The sequence below is a fragment of the Octodon degus genome, unplaced genomic scaffold, assembly GCF_000260255.1.
Source record: "Octodon degus isolate 3935 unplaced genomic scaffold, OctDeg1.0 scaffold00042, whole genome shotgun sequence".
NCBI classification, from domain to species: Eukaryota; Metazoa; Chordata; class Mammalia; order Rodentia; family Octodontidae; genus Octodon; species Octodon degus.
In genome coordinates, this window is record NW_004524618.1 from 10639689 (window position 1) to 10663368 (window position 23680).

Below are 23680 nucleotides of genomic sequence, written 5' to 3' on the forward strand. Positions count from 1 at the left end.
TTCCATGGGTGTCACCCTCGGTTCCTCTCTCCCTATCCCGTCCTTTCAGGCATTTTGCTTTTAAGTAATGCTAAATAATTCTCCCAGCTGAGTGGCCTCTCTGCAACTGTAGTCACCACCAAGTCCCAGCAGGTCCTTTTCAGTTTGGGCCCACATTTCCCACAAGAAGCTTCCCTCCCTTTCCTGGCTCAGGCTGGACCCTTGTCACATAAAACATCCACCCTTCACAGGACTGTCCTGAAATGCCAACCTGGCTAGGTCACTGAGTAAGACCCAAAGGATAAGATCAAAATGCCTTAAATAATTATGCATGAGGTCCTGTACCACCTGACCTGCTTTATTTTCTAATAAATGCCAGAAGTGCTAGTCTCCCACGCATCTCCAGCACATACCATGCGGGGTTGTTTTTTCTTTTACCTCAAGCAGTTTCCTCTGCCTGGAATGCCTTCTGCCTGCCTCTTCACAGCCTGGCTAACCTCACACATCCGGGGTGTTGCACTGGCCACAGAACCTCGGAGAGCCCTGTGACTGACCAGGTCTCCCTTCTCGGCCGGGGGCAGATGGGGCAGACAGCACCCAACCCACTTCTCGGCTCCACGTGTGTATGGCTCTGGGCTGAAACGTCTGGCGGCAGAAAGAACTGTCGGTAGACAGACAGGCTGGAGGGAGGAGCAGGTCGCCGGAAGGAGGGCACAGATAACCCCAGGGAGAAAAAAGGAACACCTGACATCACGCTGTCTTTAAGGCCCCACAGGCAGGATGATGACAGCAGGGATCCAGAAGCACAGCCAGCTATTCTGGTGTCCAGGCTGACTGCATTCGATTTCAGAATTTGATTTCTGCTTTCTTATAAAAACCTCGTTCCATGTCAGTTGTACACAAGCCACTCTCTAGCCGAGGCAGGCTGTTTCCCATCAAGCTGCCCAGCAGGGCTACAAGACATATTTCCATCCCACGTGTCCCTGCAGCTAGCAAAGCCCCAGCAAACACTCGCAGAAAAGGCAAATAGTGTCTAGTTCCCCAGAAACGGGGGTGGGAAGCCTGAAGCTCCTGGGGAATGGAGGGGGCAGGCAGGCAGGGATTATACTTGAGCCACAGATAATCCCCCAAATCCAGAAGCCACCTGGACAGCCATGGACTGGAGTCAGATGCATGTCTACGTACTTCTGGGTTCACAACAGGTCTCCCAGGAACCTGAGAAGGGTCGCTCAAAAAACAAGAAACCAAAACCAAACCCCATTTATTATTCTTACTACTGGCGGACAAAGTAATGAATTGCCAATCCTCTTGAAGGCAGGATTGTTTGAAATTAACTGCTGGCTCTTCTCCCCCCTCCCCCGCTTTTACTTTTAGAAACTTTTATTGTGGAAAATTTAAAACACAGTAGACTGCAAAGCGGAGAACGCGGTAGCACAACTCCCCACTACTCATCACTCAGCTTCCGTGGCCTGATCTCGCCACATCTGTCCATCCCACACCCAGAGTTAAATGGTAGATACCATCTCCTTACACGCCTGAACACCCGGGTGGCCACCGGGGTCCGCAGCTGATTCATCTGGAGGCGCAGCCCCCACCGAATTCCCAGCCTACGTCTATAAAACAGAAAACGGAATGCGCGGCGCCGCGCCGCCCCCTCGTCTGCTTCCTCCTCTTCCCAAACGACGTCGGTCACGGCGGCCCGGTGGCGTTGCTGACAGCACACCGGCAGGCTGGGGTGACACGCGAGGGAGTGCCCGAGTCCCTCTGCGCGGGGTCGCGGGAGGCACCACCCACTTCCTCCTCCCCAGGGCCTGAGTAAAGCGCGCTCCGCCCCGCCCGCCTGGGGGCGTGGCCAGATGGAGGGGCGGGGCGACGCCCATATTTGGCCTTATATGGGCAGTCACGTCACGGGCCACTCACTCATTCACATAAAACGCCGCGCTGCCGGAGGAATCCCCGGCTTCTAGGGCGACGAGTGGCGGGGTCGGTCGCTGAGCGTGCTGGGCGGGAAGGAGCGGCAGCGGCTCCTCCGGCCCGGGCTCCGTCGCCAGCCGCAGCCCCGCGGGGCCCTTGTGTGCTGGGCCGCGGGCCCCCTGGCGGCGGGCACCTGCGGGGCGCGGGCAGCATGAAGGTCACGTCGCTCGACGGGCGCCAGCTGCGCAAGATGCTCCGCAAGGAGGCGGCGGCGCGCTGCGTGGTGCTCGACTGCCGGCCCTACCTGGCGTTCGCCGCCTCGAGCGTGCGCGGCTCGCTCAACGTCAACCTGAACTCGGTGGTGCTGCGGCGGGCGCGGGGAGGCGCGGTGTCGGCGCGCTACGTGCTGCCCGACGAGGCGGCGCGCGCGCGGCTGCTGCAGGAAGGCGGCGGCGGCGTGGCGGCGGTGGTCGTGCTGGACCAGGGCAGCCGCCACTGGCAGAAGCTGCGCGAGGAGAGCGCCGCGCGCGTCGTGCTCACCTCACTGCTCGCCTGCCTGCCCGCCGGCCCGCGGGTCTACTTCCTCAAAGGTGAGCGCGTCGGGCCGCCGGTCGGGTCCTGCGCCGGGACGCCGGGGCTGCGCTCCCCTGGCGGGCGCCCTCCCACGTCCGGACCGAGGGGAGTCGCTGCTCTCGGAGCCTGCGCGCCCTGGTTTGGCGCGCTCTGGGAGGGTGCCGCAGACGTCAGCGCCTGGAGCGCCCCCCTCCCCAGCCGCGTTCCTCGAAAGCGTCTGGCAGCTTGTCTGTCCGCCAGCCTGGTGGGGCGGGTTGGACTGCTAGGGGTGCTTCTTAGCGATCTAGGGGCCGTGGGCACGTGCCGGGCTCGAGCGTGACTCTGGGGTCACCGCTGTCGCTGGGGGCAGGGCTGGGAGCTTTCATGATAGATCTGGCGTGATCAGCAGGTCACAGCCCCCATTTCCTCTGGAGCTTGGCGCCGGGGTGTCCCCCCTCTCCCGCCTACACAGTTGCAGTGGCTGGCTTCGCTGTCCCCTTTTGCCTTTTTGACCTTAGCGAGACCCTCCCCTTCCTCTCTGCTTCCGTTTTATTACTTTTTATTGTTTTCCTCCGGCCTCCTCGCCTCCCCTCCTGGGCCTTTGTCAAGCTCATTTTGGAGCCGGTACCTTTCCCATCCCTTTCACCTTCGCTTTTTCCTGGGCCGGGATTATCCCTGGGACAGGTCCTAAACCCAGTGAACTGTCTGGCAGGGTGGGAAACCGCGGGCGGGTCAGCCTGAACCTGGGAGAGGTGTGCAGAGGTTGTGTAGCCCCAGCTACCGCCACGCCTGCCCGCTTCACCTGCTGCGGGGCTAACTTGGTTTTCTGTTTGTGGGTGAGTGATAAACTCCATAGCGGTGATTTCTGGTTACTTCCCGTGACTGCTTCTGCCTCCAATGTATAGGGGAAAGCTTAATACGCCCCACCCCCAGCAGAGCCCCAAGGCTGTAACTGATTCAGAATTCAGGTGCAGCGAGCTAGGAGTTAGGACTCTGTTTGATGCCATGCAGCTTGGGGAATTTCACACATTTGCAGACTAGGACGATAATTCTGATAATTCTAGAGGCTCGTGGGCCGCTTCCTTTCTATTAGCACCTCTTACTGACCTTTGTTGATCCTTTTGGGGAGATAATAGAGCCTGCAGCCTCAGACCCCAGGAGGTGGAAGGAAGGCCTTCTCCACCTCTCTTTGGAGGTGTGAAATGTGTGATTTTGTCTCCTGTATTTAAGGGGAGGGGAGCTTCTGCCTTACGGTAGTTTGAAAGATAAACACTAGGAAACCATTCCCCACTGTGCCTGGAGAAGTGTGTCTTGCACGCAGCACAATACAGTAGCACAAGCCAGAGACATCCACCAGCTATTTCTTGTTCATCTCCAGATAATTTCCCACAAGTGTCCTTAAAAATTATGGGAGGATTAATTATATACTAGTTCCAGTCTCTTTCACCCAGCTGCGTCTTGGAGACTTGTCCACATCAGAGCATACATGTTCCTTCCCTAGTGATGGCCCCTAGCAGTGGCCATAGGTCGCTTCAGTCAAGCCTTACGCTTTGAAGCAGTGTGATGGAAGATATCCTCTGTCATAGGTTATTACGTGTGCTGGGACATCTTTTGGGCAGTTAAGAATTGGCAGGCCAAAAGTTACGTGCATTTGAAAGTTCAGTAGAAATTGCTAGCCTTACAACACTATTACAATTCAAGCTGGACATTCCCTTTATCTCCTTATCTAACACATGTCCAGATACGAGTTCAGGTTTTAACGAAGTGGCACTTGGCGCAATGCCTTTTGCACTTTCCATAGTTCTCTAAAAAAGACTCCCACCAGATGAGGATGCTAGAATCACATGGCCAGCACTTATTTTTGTATAGTGTCTGCGTACCACTCTTCGCCTGCAATTTGTTGGTGACTGAAAGCAGACTCACTCTGAGAAAGCTTGAAGCAGCCCTAAGAATTGCAACTAGTGAGACACCAGAGAAGAATGTTCTATCTCCACACCTCTGGCGGGAGTGGGTGGAAGACAGGAGGAGACCATCTAATCTCCTTTTGACCCCAGCTTGAAGAGGCAGGGCCCTGTTTATCTGTCCCTCCACAGCACTGAGACTCTTTGTCTGCCTGCCTTATTTTGTCAACAGGCTGCCAGGATCCCTGCCGCCTGCCCTGCCTGCCTTGCCTGCCCTGCATCCACACTTCTGATGCCCTCCCAGGAGCTAGCCCTTAAGTGGTCTGTTTAAAACCTAGCAATGGGATGGCCTGAAAGCTCCTCTTTCCCAAGTCTCATCTCACAGTTTGGGAGGGCTTAGCCTCGGCTCCCAGCTCCCAGTTCCCTCCCGAATCGCTCGTCTTTCCTCATGGACCCCTAAAATGGGACAGGTGTGGATACGGGAAGCAATCAGGTAGTTCACTGACCAAGGAAGGTGTGAGTTGGTATGTGTGCACGCCTGCCATTGCTTCAGTGTCCTAGAAGGGAAGGAGACTGGGTACAGAGAGGGAGAATTAAGCCACCTGAGCCTATCCCTCTCCCCTCCTGCCCTCCCCCTAGCTATGCCTCTTGTGTCATGACCGGAAGCATGCTCACTGGAGGACCGGGAAGGCGCAGTGGGCTATTTGCTGAAGTGACCATGGGAGTGTGTACTAAATGGGGCGGGGGCAGTTCCAGCGAGCTGAGAGGAAGCAGTAATGGCAAGATGACTCATTCTAGGAATTGGCTGCTGGCTTCTGGGAGGGAGTTGGAGCCTGTCATGTAATCCATTAACCATTTGTCAACTGCAGGGGTTTAGAAAAGCCAGCTTGCCCTCCACCAGGGAGCTTCACAATATCAAAAGACAGAAAGATTCATTTTTGGAAGTGACATAATCGCAGAAAGAATATTTACTTGGTGGCTCAGCAACAAGGGAATTGTGTGGGCCAACAACAGATAAGAGAAGTGTGTGTGTTTGCTCTGGGTGGGAGGTGGAGGGCCAGGAACTAGGGATGTCCTCAGCCTGGTGCAGTCAGTAAAATCATGGACATTGCCAGGTTAAGTTATGTGCATTTCACTGGCAAGCCCTTGGCCTTCTGAGAATCCCCAGGCCAGGCCTAGTTTTTCATCTGATCCTTCTAAAGCTTATTTATATAGGCCCAGCTCGGTGGTGGAGCCATTTTTAACCTTTAAGTAATCTATCAGGTAATGTTTAAATGTAACACTAGAGTTCTTCCATGCCAGTAGTTGAGAGACCAGTGGGGGGCCTGGGAGGGCAGAGGTCAAGAAGGGAGGGTAATAAATAAGGTAGAAAGGCTGGTCACCAGAGGACACAGACAGTTTTTACTTAATGGGGACTGAGAATTAAGTTCTGAAATCCTCATTCCTACCATTTGTTTAGAGGGTAATTAGCTTGATTGATGATGCTTGCATCAGTGGAAGCGATTGTCCTAGGTTCTCAGCACCTGCGGGAGTGGAGGTGGGGTGTTTTACTGCCGGAGTTGAAACCCCCTAGGAGTTGAAACCTTCTGTGGGCCCTCTAAGAATGGATGGTGCGATGCCATTGGTAATTCCACTTAAAGCATACTGGGGGAGGGGTACGGGACTAGTTTAGGAATCTTCTTGTAAATTAATGAAATCTTGCAGAATCACGCCACCAATTTTAGATAAGCAAGAGAGAAAATTGGTTTTGTTTTCTGGAGGGATTTGGTTTATATTTGCCAGATGCTAGATAGTGTCTTTCCCAGTTTAAGGTGCTGCTGAGAGGTAGAAGTTAATCATTGCGTCTCTCAACTATAGCCTTCTGAGAGTGTATGTGAATAAAACTCACTTCTAGTCTAAAGCTGTTCAGTGATTTTGCTCAATTTTTTTATGATCAGTATTAGTGTTCACTTGATTTTTTTTTTTTAACATGACAGTATTTTTTTTTGTATAGGGGGATATGAGACCTTCTATTCAGAATATCCTGAGTGTTGTGTGGACGTGAAGCCCATTTCTCAAGAGAAGATCGAAAGTGAAAGAGCCCTCCTTAGCCAGTGCGGAAAGCCAGTGCTGAGTATCAGCTACAGGCCAGCCTATGACCAGGTATGTAGTTTTCGGTTCCTGTGTCCCTTCCTTCCTCAGCACCCGGGCACCTTTCCCTGTTGGCAGCAGAGGTTCATTCTTTGTGGATCAGGGTACTGGCACCATCCGCCAGCTCTGAAAGCCTGTGTGGCTTGCCAGCACCAGTTCCCATCCAAGGATAAGTGGGCATCCTTCCAGCAAACAAGCTGAGGAGAACTAGCAAGCCACAGGATGCTGGGCAGCTTCTGGAGAAAGGGGGAAGTGAAGATACATTATTACTCTTTGGGTTGGGAGGTTCAGCGAAGCTTTGAAAAAATAAGAGGCTTCCTTGAAGAGGTTCCAGAACTGACTTTTCGGCTTCCTAGGCTTCTTTTTAATTGCCCGTGCTTTGCAGTTTCTCTGCACAAAACCTGTACCTATCACCGTGAGTCCTCTTGATATCTTTAACAGAGCGAGGCTGGGAAAAGGTTGATGCTGTGGGAAACTCCCACTTGGATGGCTCAGCAGGCCCCTGAGGGTTTCTGTTGCTTATAGTTCATAGGAGATCAAGAAACACTAGGCGGGGCCGGTGAGATAGCTCAGCAGACTATTCACTTGCTCTGGCAAGTTAGGGACCAGGGTTTGAGTCCCCATCCTACATGCTGCGCTGGCCCCGCCCCCAGGGTGTGCTGAGCCAGTGACAGAGTCAGGACATGTTGGCCGAGTCCACTGGCGGAGTCCAGACATCATGGTGCGCACCCAGGGCTGGGGGGGCTGGAAACAGGAGGATCACTACGAGTCCAAGCTGCATAGTGAGACCCTGTACCAAATACATAAATGGAAAAAAACCAAAACCAAAAACAAGGGCCGGGGAGATGGCTCAGTAGAATAAGCGCTTGCCTGGCAAGCACAAGGGCCTAGGTCAATCCCTGGTTCTGCCAACAAAACAAAACAAAACACTAGGCGGCTTCATGTTTCTACTCACATATCAGGGTTTTTTTTTTCTGCACAGAATTGTACTTTGTGACAACTTGAGAGGTTTCTAGCACAATGTACAAGGCTGGAAAAAAGGCAGATGAGAATCCATATCTGGCAGAGACCAGAGCTCAAATGCACTTCGCCGTTTCCGAGGGGAAAAAACTGCCCTTACGCAGGCAGGACTCCTGTGCAGGGAAGCCTGCAGCAAGCTCCTGCCAGCTCTAGGCTCAGAACACCCCCCTGCGAAGTCCCTGCTTCGGTTTCTTTCAGAACCTAGTTTTCCCTCGGGCCTGGCCATCTGACTTGGTGGGAGGAGCTTCTCGGATTGCCTCCAAAACTAAGAACATAGCAAAGTCTAAGAAGGAAAGCTTACCTTCTAGATCCTGCCAAAAATGCCAGCTGCCTGCCACAGCCAGACCCCTGCCGCTGAGGACAGACTTTCAAGTAAAAAGCAGGTCGACCTGGTCTTGAGTGGGACCCTTGGTCAGGAAGCCCGGTGGTGTGGCCAGGTGCCAGGGTGATGATTCTGTTTGTGTTCCTTTGTGAAAAGTGTTCACTCTGCATGATGAACCTGTGGCTTCCTAACCAAGAGCATCTGTCCTAGCTAGATGGCTGTTTTTGTTTGTTGGGGTTGTATTTCCTCTTCTCAGAAAGTGAAAGAGAAATAAGAATTGGCGGTGTGTTGTGAAAGCATGCGATCCTTTGCCCCAGTGACGGGTAGGGAGGTCTGCTATGTCTTCAGGAGTCCTGGGGATCCCCCAGGTGCTGCTTCCTAGAAGCCATCTGTGTGAAAGAAGCCGGGCGAGGCTGAGTTAATCTTTGGGGTGTCTTCCTCTTAAGCCTAAAGGGAAGACTCAGAAAGGGAAAGAAATGACAGTGTCAGGGCCGTGTTGGGCTCAGCTGTGGGGAAGCTGGATCGGAGCTGAAGCCTGGTGTGAGTGTTGCAGGCATTCAGGAAAGGCAGAGGTTGGAGTCAGCTGTCCAGCCTGCTCGTGGAGGGGAGGCTATTGGTCGCGTTGATGGGGACCTGTAGCTGGTCAGTGACTGAGTGAAGCTAAAGTTGGCTCTCTGACCCCTTTCTGCCACTTCCACTGTGTTCCTGGTTTTCAGTCAGTGGGGAGCAGGCCCGAGGAGTGGTTCTTCTCAGGCCGATGCCAGACTCACAGGGATTGGCTGGCCTTTGTATTTACCCTGTGTCTTCCCTAGGGAGAGAAGGCACATGTTCTGCTTGTTTATTCTTCAGCCTCAGAAATGACGGCTACATGATGTGCCAAGTTTTAGTGCATCTATTATCTCATTTGTGTCTTACCAATTATCCTTAGAGGGTAGATGTCATTATTTCTAGTATATGAATAAGGTTCAGAGGTCAACAAAGCTGCCCAAGGTCATACCAGGTAGGGCATGTGGAGCTGAAAATTGACCAAGATCTGTTTTCCGGTGCTGAGTCCAAGTTCTTTTCTTTTTGGTTTGGTGGTGATGGTTTGCTTGGCGTGGTTTGGCCTGTTGTTCACTTTGGGTTGGTTTGAGCCAGGGTCTTGCTGTGTAGTTCAGGCAGACTTCAAAGTCAAACTCGGCCACCCTCCTGCCTCAGCCATCTGAGTGCTAGAATTATTTAACCTTGGTGCCGTGCTGCCACTGGGAAGGTACTCGGTAGGCCTGGGATGGGTGGGAGCTGAGAGATGTCAGGGAGAACGAGAAAAGTAGTTCTCATGGGAACTTATGTATATGGGCTCCTCAGACTGATCCCTGTTGAAATACACTTGGGTAGTGCCTCCCAGCTTGTTTTTATTTTTTATTTTTTTTAGTGAAACCAGGGATTGAACTGAGGCCCCTGCACTTGCCAGGCAAACGCTTTTTCCACTGAGCCATCTCTCCGGCCCCATCCCAGCTCGTTGTAAACACCCAGATTGGGATTTCAGTCCCAGCTCTAACACTGCCTGGCTCTGACACAGGCATGTTATTTAATCTCCTCTGAGCCTGAAGTCACCCACATGTATAATGGGAATAATGTTAGCCACCTCACAGATTCGGTGTGAAATTAATACACTGTCAGCACCTCTACTGCAGTGGTGGTGAAGGCGGGGTGGGCAGGCTGCAGCCAGCTGTATGTTGCCTTCAAAAGTTCTAAAAGGTTTGCCATCCCGCTGCTCTGAAGTGTGAAGCCCAGATGCTAGCCACTGTAGATGCTAATAAAAATACTAGTTGTTATTATTTACTTTGGGTAAAATTGTCTGTAGCTTTCTTCTAAGTGGCTGAACTGGCTCTTGCTTTAACATTTGCCAGGAAAGAAAAAGCAAACAGCAAATGCTGGGTAGATTGAGAACTGCCTGCTGATGACCTGTCATACCCTTTCCCTGGGCGTTTCTGTTCCGCTCTTATTCCAGGATGGGAAATAGACAGGAAGCGGATGGATGAGGGCTCCCAAGAGCACATGACTGTGCCCCCAGCCTCGCGCTTCCTCTGGGTCTGTGGGAGCTCCTGTTCCAACTATCACTGGCACCTGTGGACGCTATAAATGTTCAGACTGCTGGAGTCCAGTGAGCAGCAGTTCTCAGTGTCACTTTGGGTGTCAGCCTCTGGTTCTCCCTCAGTCTAGATCCTCCTAACGAGAGATGTGTAGGTGACAGTGTAAGCCTCTCTTAAAATCCCAGTGCCCCCTGTGAAGGTCAGAGGTGGGGGAAGCCCCTCTGCCTGTGGTCTAACAACTCTTCTCTGTCTACAGATTCTGGGTAGGTTGTAGTTATTTTCGGTTCTAAGAAGCATGCTTTCGGGGTGGGGGCATGATTTACCATCGTAAGACTGGATTGTCTTAGGTCAGCAGTGGCTTTCATGACTGAGGAACCATGTGTCTGGGGTCCAAGGGAGGGAGCTCACCTTTCCAAACCCATCTTCCTTTTATCTCTGGAGAAGCCAAGGTTGCCCAAGCCCGAGCGCTTGCCCTTCGACTCTCGGGGCAGCTCGCACGTGAACCTCACACTTGAACCTTACACTTGAAGCCTTCTGTGCTTCCTGTTGCACCACACGGCCTCTCCTCCTAGTGCAGGAAGGCTGCTGGCAATTCTTGTGCAAAGAAACGAAACTCTGGGCCGTGTGGGCTTTGCTGTCACTGAGTCACAAGGCAGTCACGCAGGGTAGAGAGTTTGCCAGGATGAAGGTACCACCCACGCTCTTGGCTGAATTGCCCTGGCTCTGAACTCTCTCTACCTGGAAACCAGAAAGGGAACCTCCCACCTTAAAAAACAAATAGGTCAGCACTGTTTTTTTTTTTTTGTTTGTTTTTGTTTTTTTTCTGTTCCCAAACGAGCAGGCTAATCCAATATTTCTCGGTTGTTCTTTATCCATGTTTCCAGGGCAGCCCGGTCGAAATCCTCCCCTTCCTCTACCTGGGAAGTGCCTACCATGCATCTAAGTGCGAGTTCTTCGCCAACCTGCGCATCACAGCCCTGCTGAATGTCTCCCGCCGGACCTCGGAGGCCTGTACAGCCCATCTACACTACAAATGGATCCCCGTGGAAGACAGCCACACCGCCGACATTAGCTCCCACTTCCAGGAAGCAATAGACTTCATTGGTAGGTTCAGCCTCCTTCCTCTGGGATGCGGGAGCCCCCATGGAGCATGCAGTTTGGGCTTTTGAGGACCCGACGAAGGCTGTGTTCTGGGGGAAAGAAACCAAGTGTCTGTGTATATCCCCATGAAAAGTTGGAGCCAAGAACAGATGCAGCTACCAAAAAGGCAGAAGGGACCACTTGAGAGCCTATTAATAGGAGCTCGAATTTGCAAGATAAATGAATTAATATAATTTTATGACAATCGCGTGTGCCGCTCCTGTTGCTGTTCCTAGCTGCACTGCACAGGAGCGGAGCGTGTCTGTGTGTTGCTCCACAGGGGGAAAGCGGGGGAAGAGCCTTCCTCACTGGGCTTCTACGTAGGTTGGGGTATTTTTAAAAGCAAACAGAAGGATCCAGAGAAAGCACTACTTACGCACTGAGCCCCAAGGGCCCTGTAGCTATCCACAGTTTTGGCAAATGGCTTTGGAGGCAATTTGCTTTGCATTTTCAGCTAATTTTGGATTAAAGATAGCTTTTGACTCAAGCTCTGTGCTTTGCACATAGAAATTTGGCATCTCTGCATCCTTCCTGCATGCTTATGAGACAGTTGCCACTACTGCATTGTACAAGCTCAAGCGTGTGGCCTTGGCTTCTGGCCCCTCTTTCCGAAAGGGCTTTGGCCTCGGAGTTTCCGTTGGCTGATTCCCCCTCCCTCCATCCCTTTCCTGGGGCGCTGGCCTGGCTTGCTTTTTTTGTCTTGAATTTGCAAGTAGCAGTCCCAGCCTGTGCTTGTGTCTTCCATTCCAGAAGCCTTCTTTGTCTTCAGCCTGCAGAGTTGTTGAAATTGATGTGATTTTCCTGTTTCTTATTCTGTGGGACTTCAGGGGGCAGAGGCAGGTGTCAGGCACAGCAGTCATTACTCAGTGTGGGTAGCGATTAAAGGGCCCTCGCTCGCCAAGGGTAGGCCCTGTACGTACCTCACAATTTCTGCTCCGTGTGGTCTTGACAAGAAACTCAGCAGAGGCAAAAGGCCAAGTGTGCCCTCCTAGTCCCCAGGCTAGGGGATCCCCTTGGAGCCTGAGAGGTAGCCACAGCTGTGGGCTGTGGCAGGGGCAGGAAACCCTTGACATGTGCTCCCGTCCCTGCGCAGGCCTTGCCCTTCTCCGCCTGTTGTTTAATCACCTAGATAGCTCCTGCATGAGGTCACAAAACCTGTCCCCATCCAGTTCTCATAGCCATCCCTCCCCAACCTGTGTGTGTGTGTTGTGCCTATGTTTGTGTACACAGCCACCAAGCCCAGTGTTTCAAAAGCACAGGGTGCATCTTTCCAGACGCCCTGCCCTGCAGTGGAGAAGGACAGAGGACCCTGTGTGGAAATGTGCACTGTCCCCTTCCAGAGGAAGAGGGTTGTGTGGAAAGCAGGCCCCTGAGGTCTAGAGGCTGCTGGAAGTGGTGCACTCCGGACCTTTGCATTCACAGATGTGGTACTGGGCTGGCTAAAGCTGCAGCCCAGAGGAAGGCAGATGGAAGAGCGAAAGAGAACAAGAGACGTGACTAGGGTCCTATAGGCTGGGGTCTCCTCTTCGAACCAATTTACTGCTACTGTGATTTTTGTTGGGAGGTTTATTTGTTTGTATTGAATTGGAGTGCCACTAATAGGCCACCCTTGGTGTCCTCTGGGGCTTTTTTGTTTGTTTAATGGGGACTGTGGGGGTCCTTCCTGTCTGTTAGGAATTTTTTTTCTTTAAGAAATTTTCTTTTCGATGTTGCAGACTCATTTGTAAACTTCTTGAGCTTGGAGCAGGTGGGTGAAGGGTAGTAAGAGGGCTGACGTTTTCCCCCTTCCCAAGTCTTTGTTTTTTGTACACTACGGCCTCACAGAGTACCGGCCATGTCTGACTTCCTGTGATGTAATTGTTTCCTCATTAGCTAGAGAGGGAACTGGAAAGACCGCACTTTTTGTGGGTTTGGTTTGGTTTGTATTCACCTTGCACCCTTCCCCCATTTTTAACAGCTGGCATTCTGTTCTGCTGGGGAGGTGTAGGACAAGAAAGGAGAGGGCTCTTCATTTGTCATATTGAGCTAAAGAATGCTAACTTAGGGTGGCAGCGTTGTAGCAGTTACTCCCATTGTTGAGCAAGTTGCAGTTTGCAAAAGCATTTGTGTTGCCGATCTTGTAAGTGTACCTTTAGCCAGGGCTATAATTAGTGGCTGGGCATCATTTATCCGTCTGTTTGGTTGTACGAACCCTGGGATTTGAGCCAAGCATCTTGCCCTGGCACAGCAAGACAGGATGTCCAGGGAGACCGGAAGGTCTCTACCACAGTGGGGGCGGGTCATTGCTATTAGAATGAAACCTGTGGAAGCAAGGATTTCTATTCCAAGTCAGCCTTTGAACCTGGGCTGTGCTCAGAAAAATATTACACCCAATAAAAATTAGCATACAATTTCTAGGATTTTCCAATGCCATCTTGAACCTCATCAGTGGAACTCAAATTAATATGGCACTCCCAGAGTGGGCGTGGTGGCATAATCCTGTAATCCCAGCACTCTTGAGAGTCTAGGAGGGTCACAAGGGGACTGACCTCAGTGAGACCCCAAAGCTCTGTCCTCACCCGGGGATGCTGCAGACTGGCAGATGTGATAGGACTGTTACTCCCGCGCAGGCTTGGTGGCACGGTAACCAGGTCATATCAGCATTCAGCTCTTGTGCTTGGACATTGCCTCCAGTTTCCACTTTGAACTCATCCCCACTTGTTTCTTCCTTGCAGACTGTGTCAGGGAAAAGGGAGGCAAGGTCCTGGTCCACTGTGAGGCTGGGGTCTCCCGGTCGCCTACCATCTGCATGGCTTACCTCATGAAGACCAAGCAGTTCCGCCTGAAGGAGGCCTTCGAGTATATCAAGCAGAGGAGGAGCGTGATCTCGCCCAACTTCGGTTTCATGGGCCAGCTCCTCCAGTATGAGTCTGAGATCCTGCCTTCCACCCCCACCCCCCAGCCTCCCTCCCACCAAGGGGAGGCGGCAGGCTCGTCCTTTATGGGCCATTTACAGACTCTGAGCCCTGATGTGCAGGGTGCTTACTGCGCATTCCCTACCTCGGTGCTGGCCCCAGTGCCCACCCTCTCGACGGTCACAGACCTCCACAGGAGTCCTGTGGCCACAGCCACGTCCTGCTGAGACTCGGATGGGGTGCCAGGCCAGCCCCAGGAGCAACTGTGATGCTGTTCAAGCTTGTGGACATTTCATTCCTGTGCAATACTGAAGCCCTCTCTCTGTCACACTACCCCAATGAGACAGTGAGTGGTGGCCAGGCTGCGGCACAGATGAACTTCAGAGTGACCTCGAGAATAAGTCCTTGGGACCGAAGGAAGGCCAAGCCATTAGGGTAGCACAGCGTGTGCTCACTACTGTACTTCCAGACCCCTCCCTCTCAGGACCGCCCAGCCCCTGCACCTCAGAATTCGCCTTTTCATTTCAAGCGTAAGGCAATAAATACCTGCAGCAACATGGGGGAGAGAAGTTGCTGGACTCGGAGAAAAGGCAGTCACAAGCCAATTCATCCTGAAGGAAGCACAATTTCCACCTTATTTTTTGAACTTTGGCAGTGTCTGTGTGTCTTTGTTGCTTTAGGGCATCAGCTAATCCCTGTCTTGTCAGGGAAGTAACCCCTTGGGTTTGTAGGGATACGATACATATGTATATGCTAGTCTAAACCCTAGAATGTTTTAGAGCTTCCTTTTGAGCGCCAGGGAGGCAGTTGACTGAAGCAGCCAGATGTCGATTCTTCTGGGTGTCGTTTTCTCTGTGGGTTTCTTCCCTGACCTCGGACTTCCACATAGTTTTTACTCCTACTTGAACCTGCCTCCTTGCTGCTCTCTTGGAGCAGTGCTGGTGTCACCTGCGAACTTTCAAACCTTAAGCCTAAAATCACCTCTTCAAGGTGGTAGCAGTGGGTATGGGGGGAAGAGTGTGCCCTCCGTGCATTCTGGATCAGTGGCACTAAAAACAGTCACTCTGCCTGTGTGTCCCTGTGTGTCCCTCTGTGTGCTTGTGTCTCGTTTCTTGTGACACTTTTCTCCCTGCCCCTGGGGTTAATCTTCAAGCTACTGACTTCTGGGATTTACAGATTTTGAGGTGTGGTACTTCTTTTCAGTTTAGGTTATTTCTCCAGGGGAAAAGGCAATAACTTCCTCAAGCCCATGTGAATGTGAAGAAAAAGCAGTGTGTTACTGATTGTTTTTTGTTTTTTTTTTTTTTATAGTGCAAAATAAAAATAGCAAGATGAAATCGCTTCTCCCATGTAGCTGGTACATTGGGGTAATGTGGGGAGGCCTTCGGACGAGAATCGACCCACTTCACTGGATTTTACCTCCAGATGATAGTGGGGGTGGTGGGGGTGCAGCTGTGTGTTGTATGTTGGCTCACAAGTCAGTCATCCTAACCAGGACGTGGAGAATGTAGCCCTCCATCTGAGGGGCTTCTCTACGCAAGAGAAGCGCCTGGACATCAGCCCTGCAGCGAATGGTTCAGAGTGTTGCCCTCTCACACCCAGGACCAGAGCCTTAGGCTCGAAAGTTAGGTTCCTCATCTGGGAAATGGGGTGAACCGCTAGGTGACCCTGAAGGCCCCTGGAAGTTCAAGTTCCTCGATGGCAGCCAACCTGAGGGCCAACTGTGTCGCCAGCCTCTTCTCTCCCTGCCTGGCATTGGCAGACTTAAGGAAACGCTGGCTAGGTGGTCATGGAAATGAGGCAAACTGGGGAGGTTTCAGTTTTAGGGCCTGAAACCCCTCCCCACACATCTTGAACAAATTCTAGATACCTCCCTCAGGAGTTCCTGGGTAAATCCCTCAATGAGTGGGTTTAAATCTAAGACAAAATCAACTTGCTTTCTGAGTAATTTCCTCTGCATTGGTGGGGGAAGGAAGAAGCAGTAGCTTCTCACCGTACCTGTGCTGCCCTGCTCCACCCTAACTCAGGGCCTATTTCCTAATCGGAAACGGAACTGGTGGAATTTATACCACCCCTGTGCCCCCCACCCCATCAGTCGTGGGAACTCCTTAATTCAGAGAGCCCGAAGAGGCCTCCAGCAACCCCAGCGTGCACTGTGCCGGCACATCGATGGCAGGGAGCCCAACACTGATCGCCTCACCTCAGGGGCTCTGCTCAAGACCTTGCCTTTCCTCAGATCACCCTCCTCTGGCTCTGTGGGCAGCTCACACACAAGAGGCCACTCACACCAGTGGAGCTGGATTTCTTTCAGCTGTTCCTCTCTGCTTAATCCATCAGGTGCTTCCATGGAGAAGCTCCGTTGGCAGCAAGTGGGAAGTCCTGGCCTCAAGCCTGTGTCCTACTCAGTGTTGGAGCTCACCTTCAACCTCTGTGGACCAGACTGGGTCTAGCTGATACCTGATCTCTTCTGGTTCCACATCTCTCCTGGAGAAGTATCTGAGAGTCCACTCATTGTGCAGGCCTGCCCAGGTGGGAGGGGCCTCAGGCCTGGAAAGCCAGAGATAAGAGGCCCTGGCAGGCTGCGGGGTGACGTGCTAATCCGTGTTCCACTTGCTGACACTCGACTTATGCATTAAAGTTTTTCTGTACAGGGTGAGTAAGTCCTCCAAATCAGGCATCTGAGGATTGCTCATAAGCTGTGAGTCACCAGAGAATAGGCCGCATGGAGCCCCATAGCTGGAGGTGGCTCTGGAACTCTCCACTCAATAGTCTTTTCATTAATTTCACCTCATTTGGGGAAGGTATCCAGAAATGAACTTACTCGCCAGGCAGGCTGCTGCTCCTCTGAGCTAAATATCTGGCCCTCACCTCCAGTTTTTGCCAAGACAGGTTTTACCTTGCCTTCCCAGTGCCAAGTGGGAATTTTAGGTTGGTGCCATGATTGGAGAAACGCTTCTGTTGTCGCCAGCATTCTCCCAGGTGGAGCTGTGTCTGCAAGAAGAGATTTATGTTCTCCACTCCTTTCCTTCAGGGTGTGACCCCACTCAGGTCCACTGCATTCTAAGCTGCGCCTGATAGATGGGGCCATGAAGTGTGTAAGCACCCTGGCCTGTATCTAGCATGCCAGAGGGGCCCTGTGCCCTCGTGGGTGACCTCTGTGTAGACCCTGGAAATGGGCCTGCTCAGGGATGCGGCCCAGGGCTGTGTTTCTCTCTGCAGTGGATTCTGTCCAGAGCCCAGCCCCATAGCTGAAGATGTCACAGAATCTCAGCCTTGGGTCCTGGCGGTCCCCTTTTGTGGGGAGCCTAGCATGCGCAGACAGATGACTCACAGTTACAGCACAGACCCTTCTGCCTGGCATCCACTGGATGTGGTTCTCCACTGATACCCAGCACCTTTAGAACCTGGGAACTCCCTCACAGAGTTCCTGGTTCTGATGACTGTTCCCTCAACTTCCTGTCCCAGACTGGAGCTGGCTTCTGCAGTTGCACCAGCCCCACTCCTCTCCTGGGTCCCATCTCATCCTCTCACCTTTGCATGCTGTGGGCCTTAGATCCCCAGATAGGCCGGTGGGTAGACAGGACTGTGTTCCCTGACAGTGTTCATTAACTCGTACTTTTTATCAGTAACATTTAAAGTACTAAAGATTACGTTCACCATGAAGAATCGGTTCATGTACGTAACTAATCCTAACTCTTGTGTTCTCTGCCTTGCCTTTCTCTTTGCCACATTCTCCCCCTTCTTTCTTGCCCCTTCCATATTCCATTACTGTATCTATCTTTTATTTTACTCTTTAATTATATTTGAGGTCTATATGAGGTAAACCATGATATATATAAGCTTGTGTACCTGATTTATTTCACTTAACATTATGGTTTCATGATGCGTCCATTTTCCTACCAAGCACTTAAGTTTATTCTTCTTTATGGAAAAATGGTGCTCCACTGTATACAAATACCACATTTTTTTTTTATTTGTGCATCTGCTGACGGACATATAGGTCATTTCCAAGATTTAGTTATTATGAATTGTGCTGCTATAAACATGGGTATGCATGTATCACTGTAATATAATGACTAACTCTTTTGGAATGCTATCTAGGAGAGGAGTAGCTGGATTGAATGGAATTTGTTGTTCTAGGTTTTTGAGGAATCTCTATATTGATTGCTGTAGTGATTGTACTAGTTTACATCCCCACCAATAATATAGAAGGGTTATTTTTCCCCTGCAGCCTTGCCAGTGTGTGTGTTATCTGTTTTCTGGATGATAGGAATTCTTTCTGGAATAAAATGGAATATCCATGTCATTTTAATTTGAATTTCTCTAATGGTCAAAGACACTCTGTGTGTGTGTGTGTGTGTGTGTGTGTGTGTGTGTTTACTGGCCAATTGTATTTATTCTGAGAATTCTACATTTTACAAAAGACCCATTGTGTGATTGGGTCTTCTATTTGGGGGGCATATCTTGTTTTTTGTTTCTTTTATCTTCTAGATATTAGTCTTTTCCAGGAATAGCCAGTACAATGTTTTCCCAATCTTTAGGTTGTCCCTTCACTCCGTTGGTTTCTTTCCTTTGCTGCACAGAAGCTTTTCAATTTGATATAGTTTCATTTGTTGCTTCTTGCTGTCATCTCTTGTACAATTGGGATTCTGTTCAGAAAGTCCTTGGCTATGCCTATGCCTTCAAGAGTTTTACCTATTTTATCTCTGAGAAAATTAAGTGTTTCTGTTTTAATATTTAGATCTTTGATCCATGTTTATTTTAGGATGATACATGGTGAGACATACGATCTAGACTCAGTCTTCTGCATGTGGATGTCCAGTTTTCCAAGCACCATTTGTTAAAGAGGCTGTCTTTCCTCCTGTGTAAGATTTGGCCCCCTTTGGTAAGGCTCAAGGAACCGAATGCTCTTGCAGCTTTGTTGGCACCTTCTATTCTGTTCCAAAGATCTATGTATCTGTTTTTGTTCCAACACCAGTACAGTGTTTTAACACTGTAGCTTTGTAGTATACCTCAGAGTCCAGGATTGTGGTTCCTCTTGCCTTGCCTTTGTTGCCCGGAATTGCTTTTGCTAGTTTAGGTGTCTTCTGGTTTGTATTCTTTTTATTTCTTTTTCTTACCAATGTTTTGAGAACTATATTGAACAGTAGCAATAACAGCAGAAATCCTTCTCTTTTTCCTGATTTTAGAAAGAGACAAGGGTTTTCATTTCCCCCATTTAATATGGTGTTGGCCTTTGGTTTGTTGCAAAGTGACTTTTTATCAGATTGAAACAAGATTATTCAAGGTTTATTCTTTCAAAGAACCAGCTATTTGACTCATTGATTTTTTTTCATTTTTGTATTTGGTATAGGGTCTCACTAAGCAGTTTGGACTCATAGTGATCCTCCTGTTTTCAGCCTCCCCAGCACTGGGATTACAGGCATACACCATCATGCCCAGACTCAGTTGCTGGCTCAGTGTACCCCATGGGCAGGGCCAGCATGGCATGCGGGACCAGGGATCGAATCCTGGTTCCTGCGACTCATTGATTTTTTTCAAGAAAATTGTATGCATAAGGCTGGCGAGATAGCTCAGTGGATTAAAGGGCCTGCTTAGGCAGACAGAGGGCTGGGGTTCAATCCCCGGCATGCTGAGTATGGGCCCTACCCCCTTGAGTGCACCGAGAGGGCAATTGAGACTGGGCATAGTAGCATGCCTATAATCCCAGGGCTTGGGAAGCTGAAAACAGGAGGATCACTACAAGTCTGATCTGTGTAGTAAGGCTCTGTAAAATATGTGTGTGTGTATATGTGTGTGTGTGTGTGTGTGTATTACATGGTCACACGGTCAGAAACCCTTTGATTTCTTTTGACATTGATTTCTAGTTTCAGTGATTATGATTTCATAATATGCATAGATAATTTCAATTGTTTTGCATTTACTTAAGCATGATTTACATATGCATTAGCTTAGCATTTTGAATAAACTTCCATGTGCTGCTGAGAAGAATGTGTTTTCTGTTTTACTTCATGTAGATATCTACTAAGTTCTTTTGTTCAAAGGTTTGGTTTAACTCTGATTCTTGTGTGTGTGTGTGTGTGTGTGTGTGTGTACGTGTAGTTGATGTCTACTTGTGACAGTGTGCTATTGAAGTCCCCCATTATAATTGTGTTGATGCCTGTTTTTATGTCCAATAGTGTTTGTGTTATGAAGTTGGGTGTGCTGGTGTTTGGTGCATATATGTTTATGATTGTTATCTCTTCCTGTTGAATTGTTTCCTTAATACACAGTGACCTTCTTTGCCTGTTCTGATTGGTTTTTATTTATTTATTTATTTTTCTTTTCTTTTTTTCTTTTTTGGCAGAACTGGGGATTGAACTCAGGCCCTCGTGCTTGCCAGGGAAGCACTTATTTCACTGAGCCATCTCCCTGACCTCTGGTTTTGATTTAAAACTAAAAACTTAAACCACTTTTTTTCTGAAAGTAGGACAGCTACTCTTGCTTTTTTTCTGGAAGAGTCCATGGAATATTGTTTTGCATCCTTTGATTCTTAATTTGGATGTTTACTTTGGGGTTACATGTATGTCTTATACTCTATGTTGTTAGGGTTTTTTGTTTTTTTTTTTTCTTTTTTTTACATTAAAAAAAATCTTTTCATCTGTCTTACCTTCCCTAGCTCTGGGATTACAGGTATGTGCCACCATGCCTGATTTTGGTGGCTGGCACGGCACACCTGGCTGGAATGGCATGCATTACTAGGGATCAAACCCAGGTCCTTGAGCGTGCCAGGAAGGTGCTTAGACCACGGAGCTATCTCGCCATCCCCAGGTTTTGTTTCTTGAACCACTTTACCAGTCTGTATCTTTTGACTGGGGAGTTGAAACCATTCACTTTAAAAGTTTTTACTGAAAAGTACTGACTTAGTCCTGTCATTGGATTATTTTTATCGGGGACCCCTGTAGTGAGCCTCCATTCTCCCACCAGGTGTCATGAGGTGCATGATAAGAGAAAAAGAAAGAGTAAGAGACAGAATGACAGCACAGGAGGGGTCCAGGATGACCAGTTGCTCACAACGGACAAAAGGCCACGAGGCATCCAGAACCTCAATGTTTATTGATTGAGGGAATTTAAAGAGTGGCTCATCAGATGACTCAAGAGGATGGAAGTGATCTTATGCTATGAAAGGTCTTATCCTGGAGTGTCTTTTGTTTTTAATTTTCTTTTCCTTTGGTACCAGGAGTGAAACTCTTAACCTTGTACTTGCCAGCCAGGGACTGTGCCCCTGAACTGTATCCCCATCCCTCCCTGGACCATCTTTTAATCTTAGCTTCCTTGAATTTTTTTTTTGGAGTTTTTTTAAATTTTTATTTATTTATGTGTGTGTGTGTGTGTGTGTGTGTGTGTGTGGCCAGCTCAGCCCACCAGGGGGCAGGGCTGGCAGGCATGTGGTGCTGGGGGATTGAACCGCGGTCCCTGTGCTTTGCTAAGCTTGTTCTAAGTAGGTGCTTTAGACCACTGAGCCATCTCACCAGCCCCAGCTTCCTTGATTTTTTGATAGGTTCTGGTCCTAGTATAAATTGCTAAAATCATTACGGTGGTCATCTAATATGGCCGATGCCCTTAAAACAAAAGCCCATCTTCCCAAGACCACCCCCACTTCTTCTCCAACTTAGCCCAGGAGATAATTAACTTCCACCCTTCCAGCTGCCCCAGGGAACACCCCAGACAGCTTCTTCAGGTATATCTAAACATCCCCTCCAAACTCTGCCCTTGGCAAAAGGCAGTAAAATCGAGAGAATTACTCATCTTTCCCCACATTCTCTCCCATGTCCTCAAACAAAAGAAAGCCCCTTTCTCTTTTTCCTTCTGCCTGTTTCTCTGCTGTGTTGAGTACTTGAAAAGACCTATCAGTTTTAGTCTTAGTGGGCGAGAAAGGATGGCCCATTCCTAAATAGGTAACAGGAAAACTCAAAAGGGTGATACTGATAATCCCAAACCACTATCCATCCCTTAAAGAAGTATGCAAAATTAGCCAGTTGGAATTTGTGGTCTCCAGCACTTTCCTTGTTGATTTCTTCTCTACCCGCCCCCTTTTCTGCTTATCTGCTCACCCTACCTGGTATATTCGTTCTATCAGGATTTTGGGGACATTGTTGGGTTCATTGTCTCTTGCTAAGATATTCTTGAAAGTATTTTGTATTGCTGGTTTGGTGGCTATTTGTCATGGAAATACCTTATTTCTCCATCAATTTTCTTTCTTTTTTTTTTTTTTTTAAATATATCAGGTATTTAATTAGGTTCTTAGTAAGCAATTTAGAACACTAATTTATGAGGATACATTCCATCTGTCAGAGCAGAAACGGATCGCAGGTAGCCCCGGAGCTGAGGAACACCTTTGATTTTTGCCAAAATCTGTGAGTCCACCGCTTTCTGATCCACCTTGCGCTGCTCTGAAATCTGGTATCTCTCTTTCTCGGTGTCGAAGATCTCGCCCTCCTGCTGTCTGGGCTTCCGAAGCTGCTTCTTCTTAAAGTAAGCATCAGTGAGGTGTTTGGGGATTTTCACTTTGCTGATGTCAATTTTTGTAGAGGTGGCAATGACAAATTTCTGGTGTGTTCTTCATAGAGGAACACGATTAAGGCTAAGAGGCCCAGTCACAAGTAGCAAGCCACTCTCCAACTGCTTCAGGAAGACCACTCTCTTGCCTATGTGACGCCCGCTGAGGATGATCAAGATGGTGCCAGGAGTGATGCTAGCTCGAAGTTTCCGCACATGCTGACTGAAGGGTTTCTTGCCGTGGCTCAAGGGCTTTCAGGGCACATCTTCAGTAGGGTAGTACCTAGGCATTTTTCGAAGCTTAACCACCCGGCTACCTCCATTCTTGTCCCCACCGACCGGTTTTGTGATGGTAGCAAGAACTTTCTCCTTCTTTTCCTTCTCAACCTTTGGTTTAGCAGCTGTGCACTTTCTCTTGTAGAAAGCCTTTCTGGAATACATGGCAGATCGGGAGTATCTACCAATTCCTCTAACCAGGACAGGATTTTGGCTGCAGTGGGGCTGCCCCTTCTTGGACTTTTTTGCCTTCTTCACCTTACCCTTTTCACCAGTGCCACTGGCAGAAGCCTTCTGGGCTTCGGGTTTCTTCTCTTTAGTGTCTGGCTTCTCAGTTTTTTTGTTTTTTTTTTTTTTGTTTGGCTTCTCAGTTTTTTCACCCGCCATCTTGCAAGATGGGAAAGAGCTCTCCATCAATTTTCGAAGAAAGTTTTGCAGAATGTATGTTTGGCTTGGAGGTTATTATCTTTTAGGGTTTAAAATACTTCAGTCTCCCCTGTCCTTTAACCCATTCCCACTCGCTTGAACCACAAGTGGTACATGCATGACTGTCCTACCAAGTGACTACTGGGTGTTGCACATTGTGACAGTCATGCCTGTGACACCAGTGGTTCAAAGCCACCTGGCACTTAGACGGACAGATTAGGGCTTCAGCATGAATGTATTAAGATTTGTGTTGAGAAGTTTGCTGTAACTGTAATGGGCCTTTATAAGTGATTCTTAACTTTTCTGTAACAGCTTTTAAGACTCTGTTGCTATATTGGACTTCTGGCATTTTGTTTATGATGTGATGTGCAGAGGCTCTTTGACTGTGGCTATTTGGGGCTCTACATGCCTTGCTTATGTGTGTGTTTCATTCTTTCATAATGTTTAGAAAGTTTTCCGTTATTTCTGTAAACAGGTTTTTTATACCCTTTCTGCCATCTTCTGATTTTCACTAAT

The 23680-nt window shown here is 49.3% G+C and overlaps 1 protein-coding gene across 1 annotated transcript; it reads left to right on the plus strand.

The window, feature by feature from the left end:
• Window positions 1-1967: 1967 nt before the first annotated feature.
• Window positions 1968-15234, plus strand: Dusp5 (dual specificity phosphatase 5). Its single transcript, XM_004631526.2, has 4 exons — window positions 1968-2483; window positions 6340-6488; window positions 10775-10994; window positions 13745-15234. The coding sequence occupies exons 1-4, from the start codon at window positions 2105-2107 to the stop codon at window positions 14149-14151; spliced, it is 1155 nt and encodes a 384-aa protein (XP_004631583.1). The 5' UTR covers window positions 1968-2104; the 3' UTR covers window positions 14152-15234.
• Window positions 15235-23680: the final 8446 nt, after the last annotated feature.

Excerpts from the sequence above, each read along its gene's own strand:
- Dusp5 (XM_004631526.2), top strand. The coding sequence starts at position 2,105 with ATGAAGGTCACGTCGCTCGACGGGCGCCAGCTGCGCAAGATGCTCCGC. Across the intron at positions 6,489-10,774 it reads ACAGGCCAGCCTATGACCAG|GGCAGCCCGGTCGAAATCCT; the intron begins GTATGTAGTTTT and ends CCATGTTTCCAG. Across the intron at positions 10,995-13,744 it reads GGAAGCAATAGACTTCATTG|ACTGTGTCAGGGAAAAGGGA; the intron begins GTAGGTTCAGCC and ends TCTTCCTTGCAG.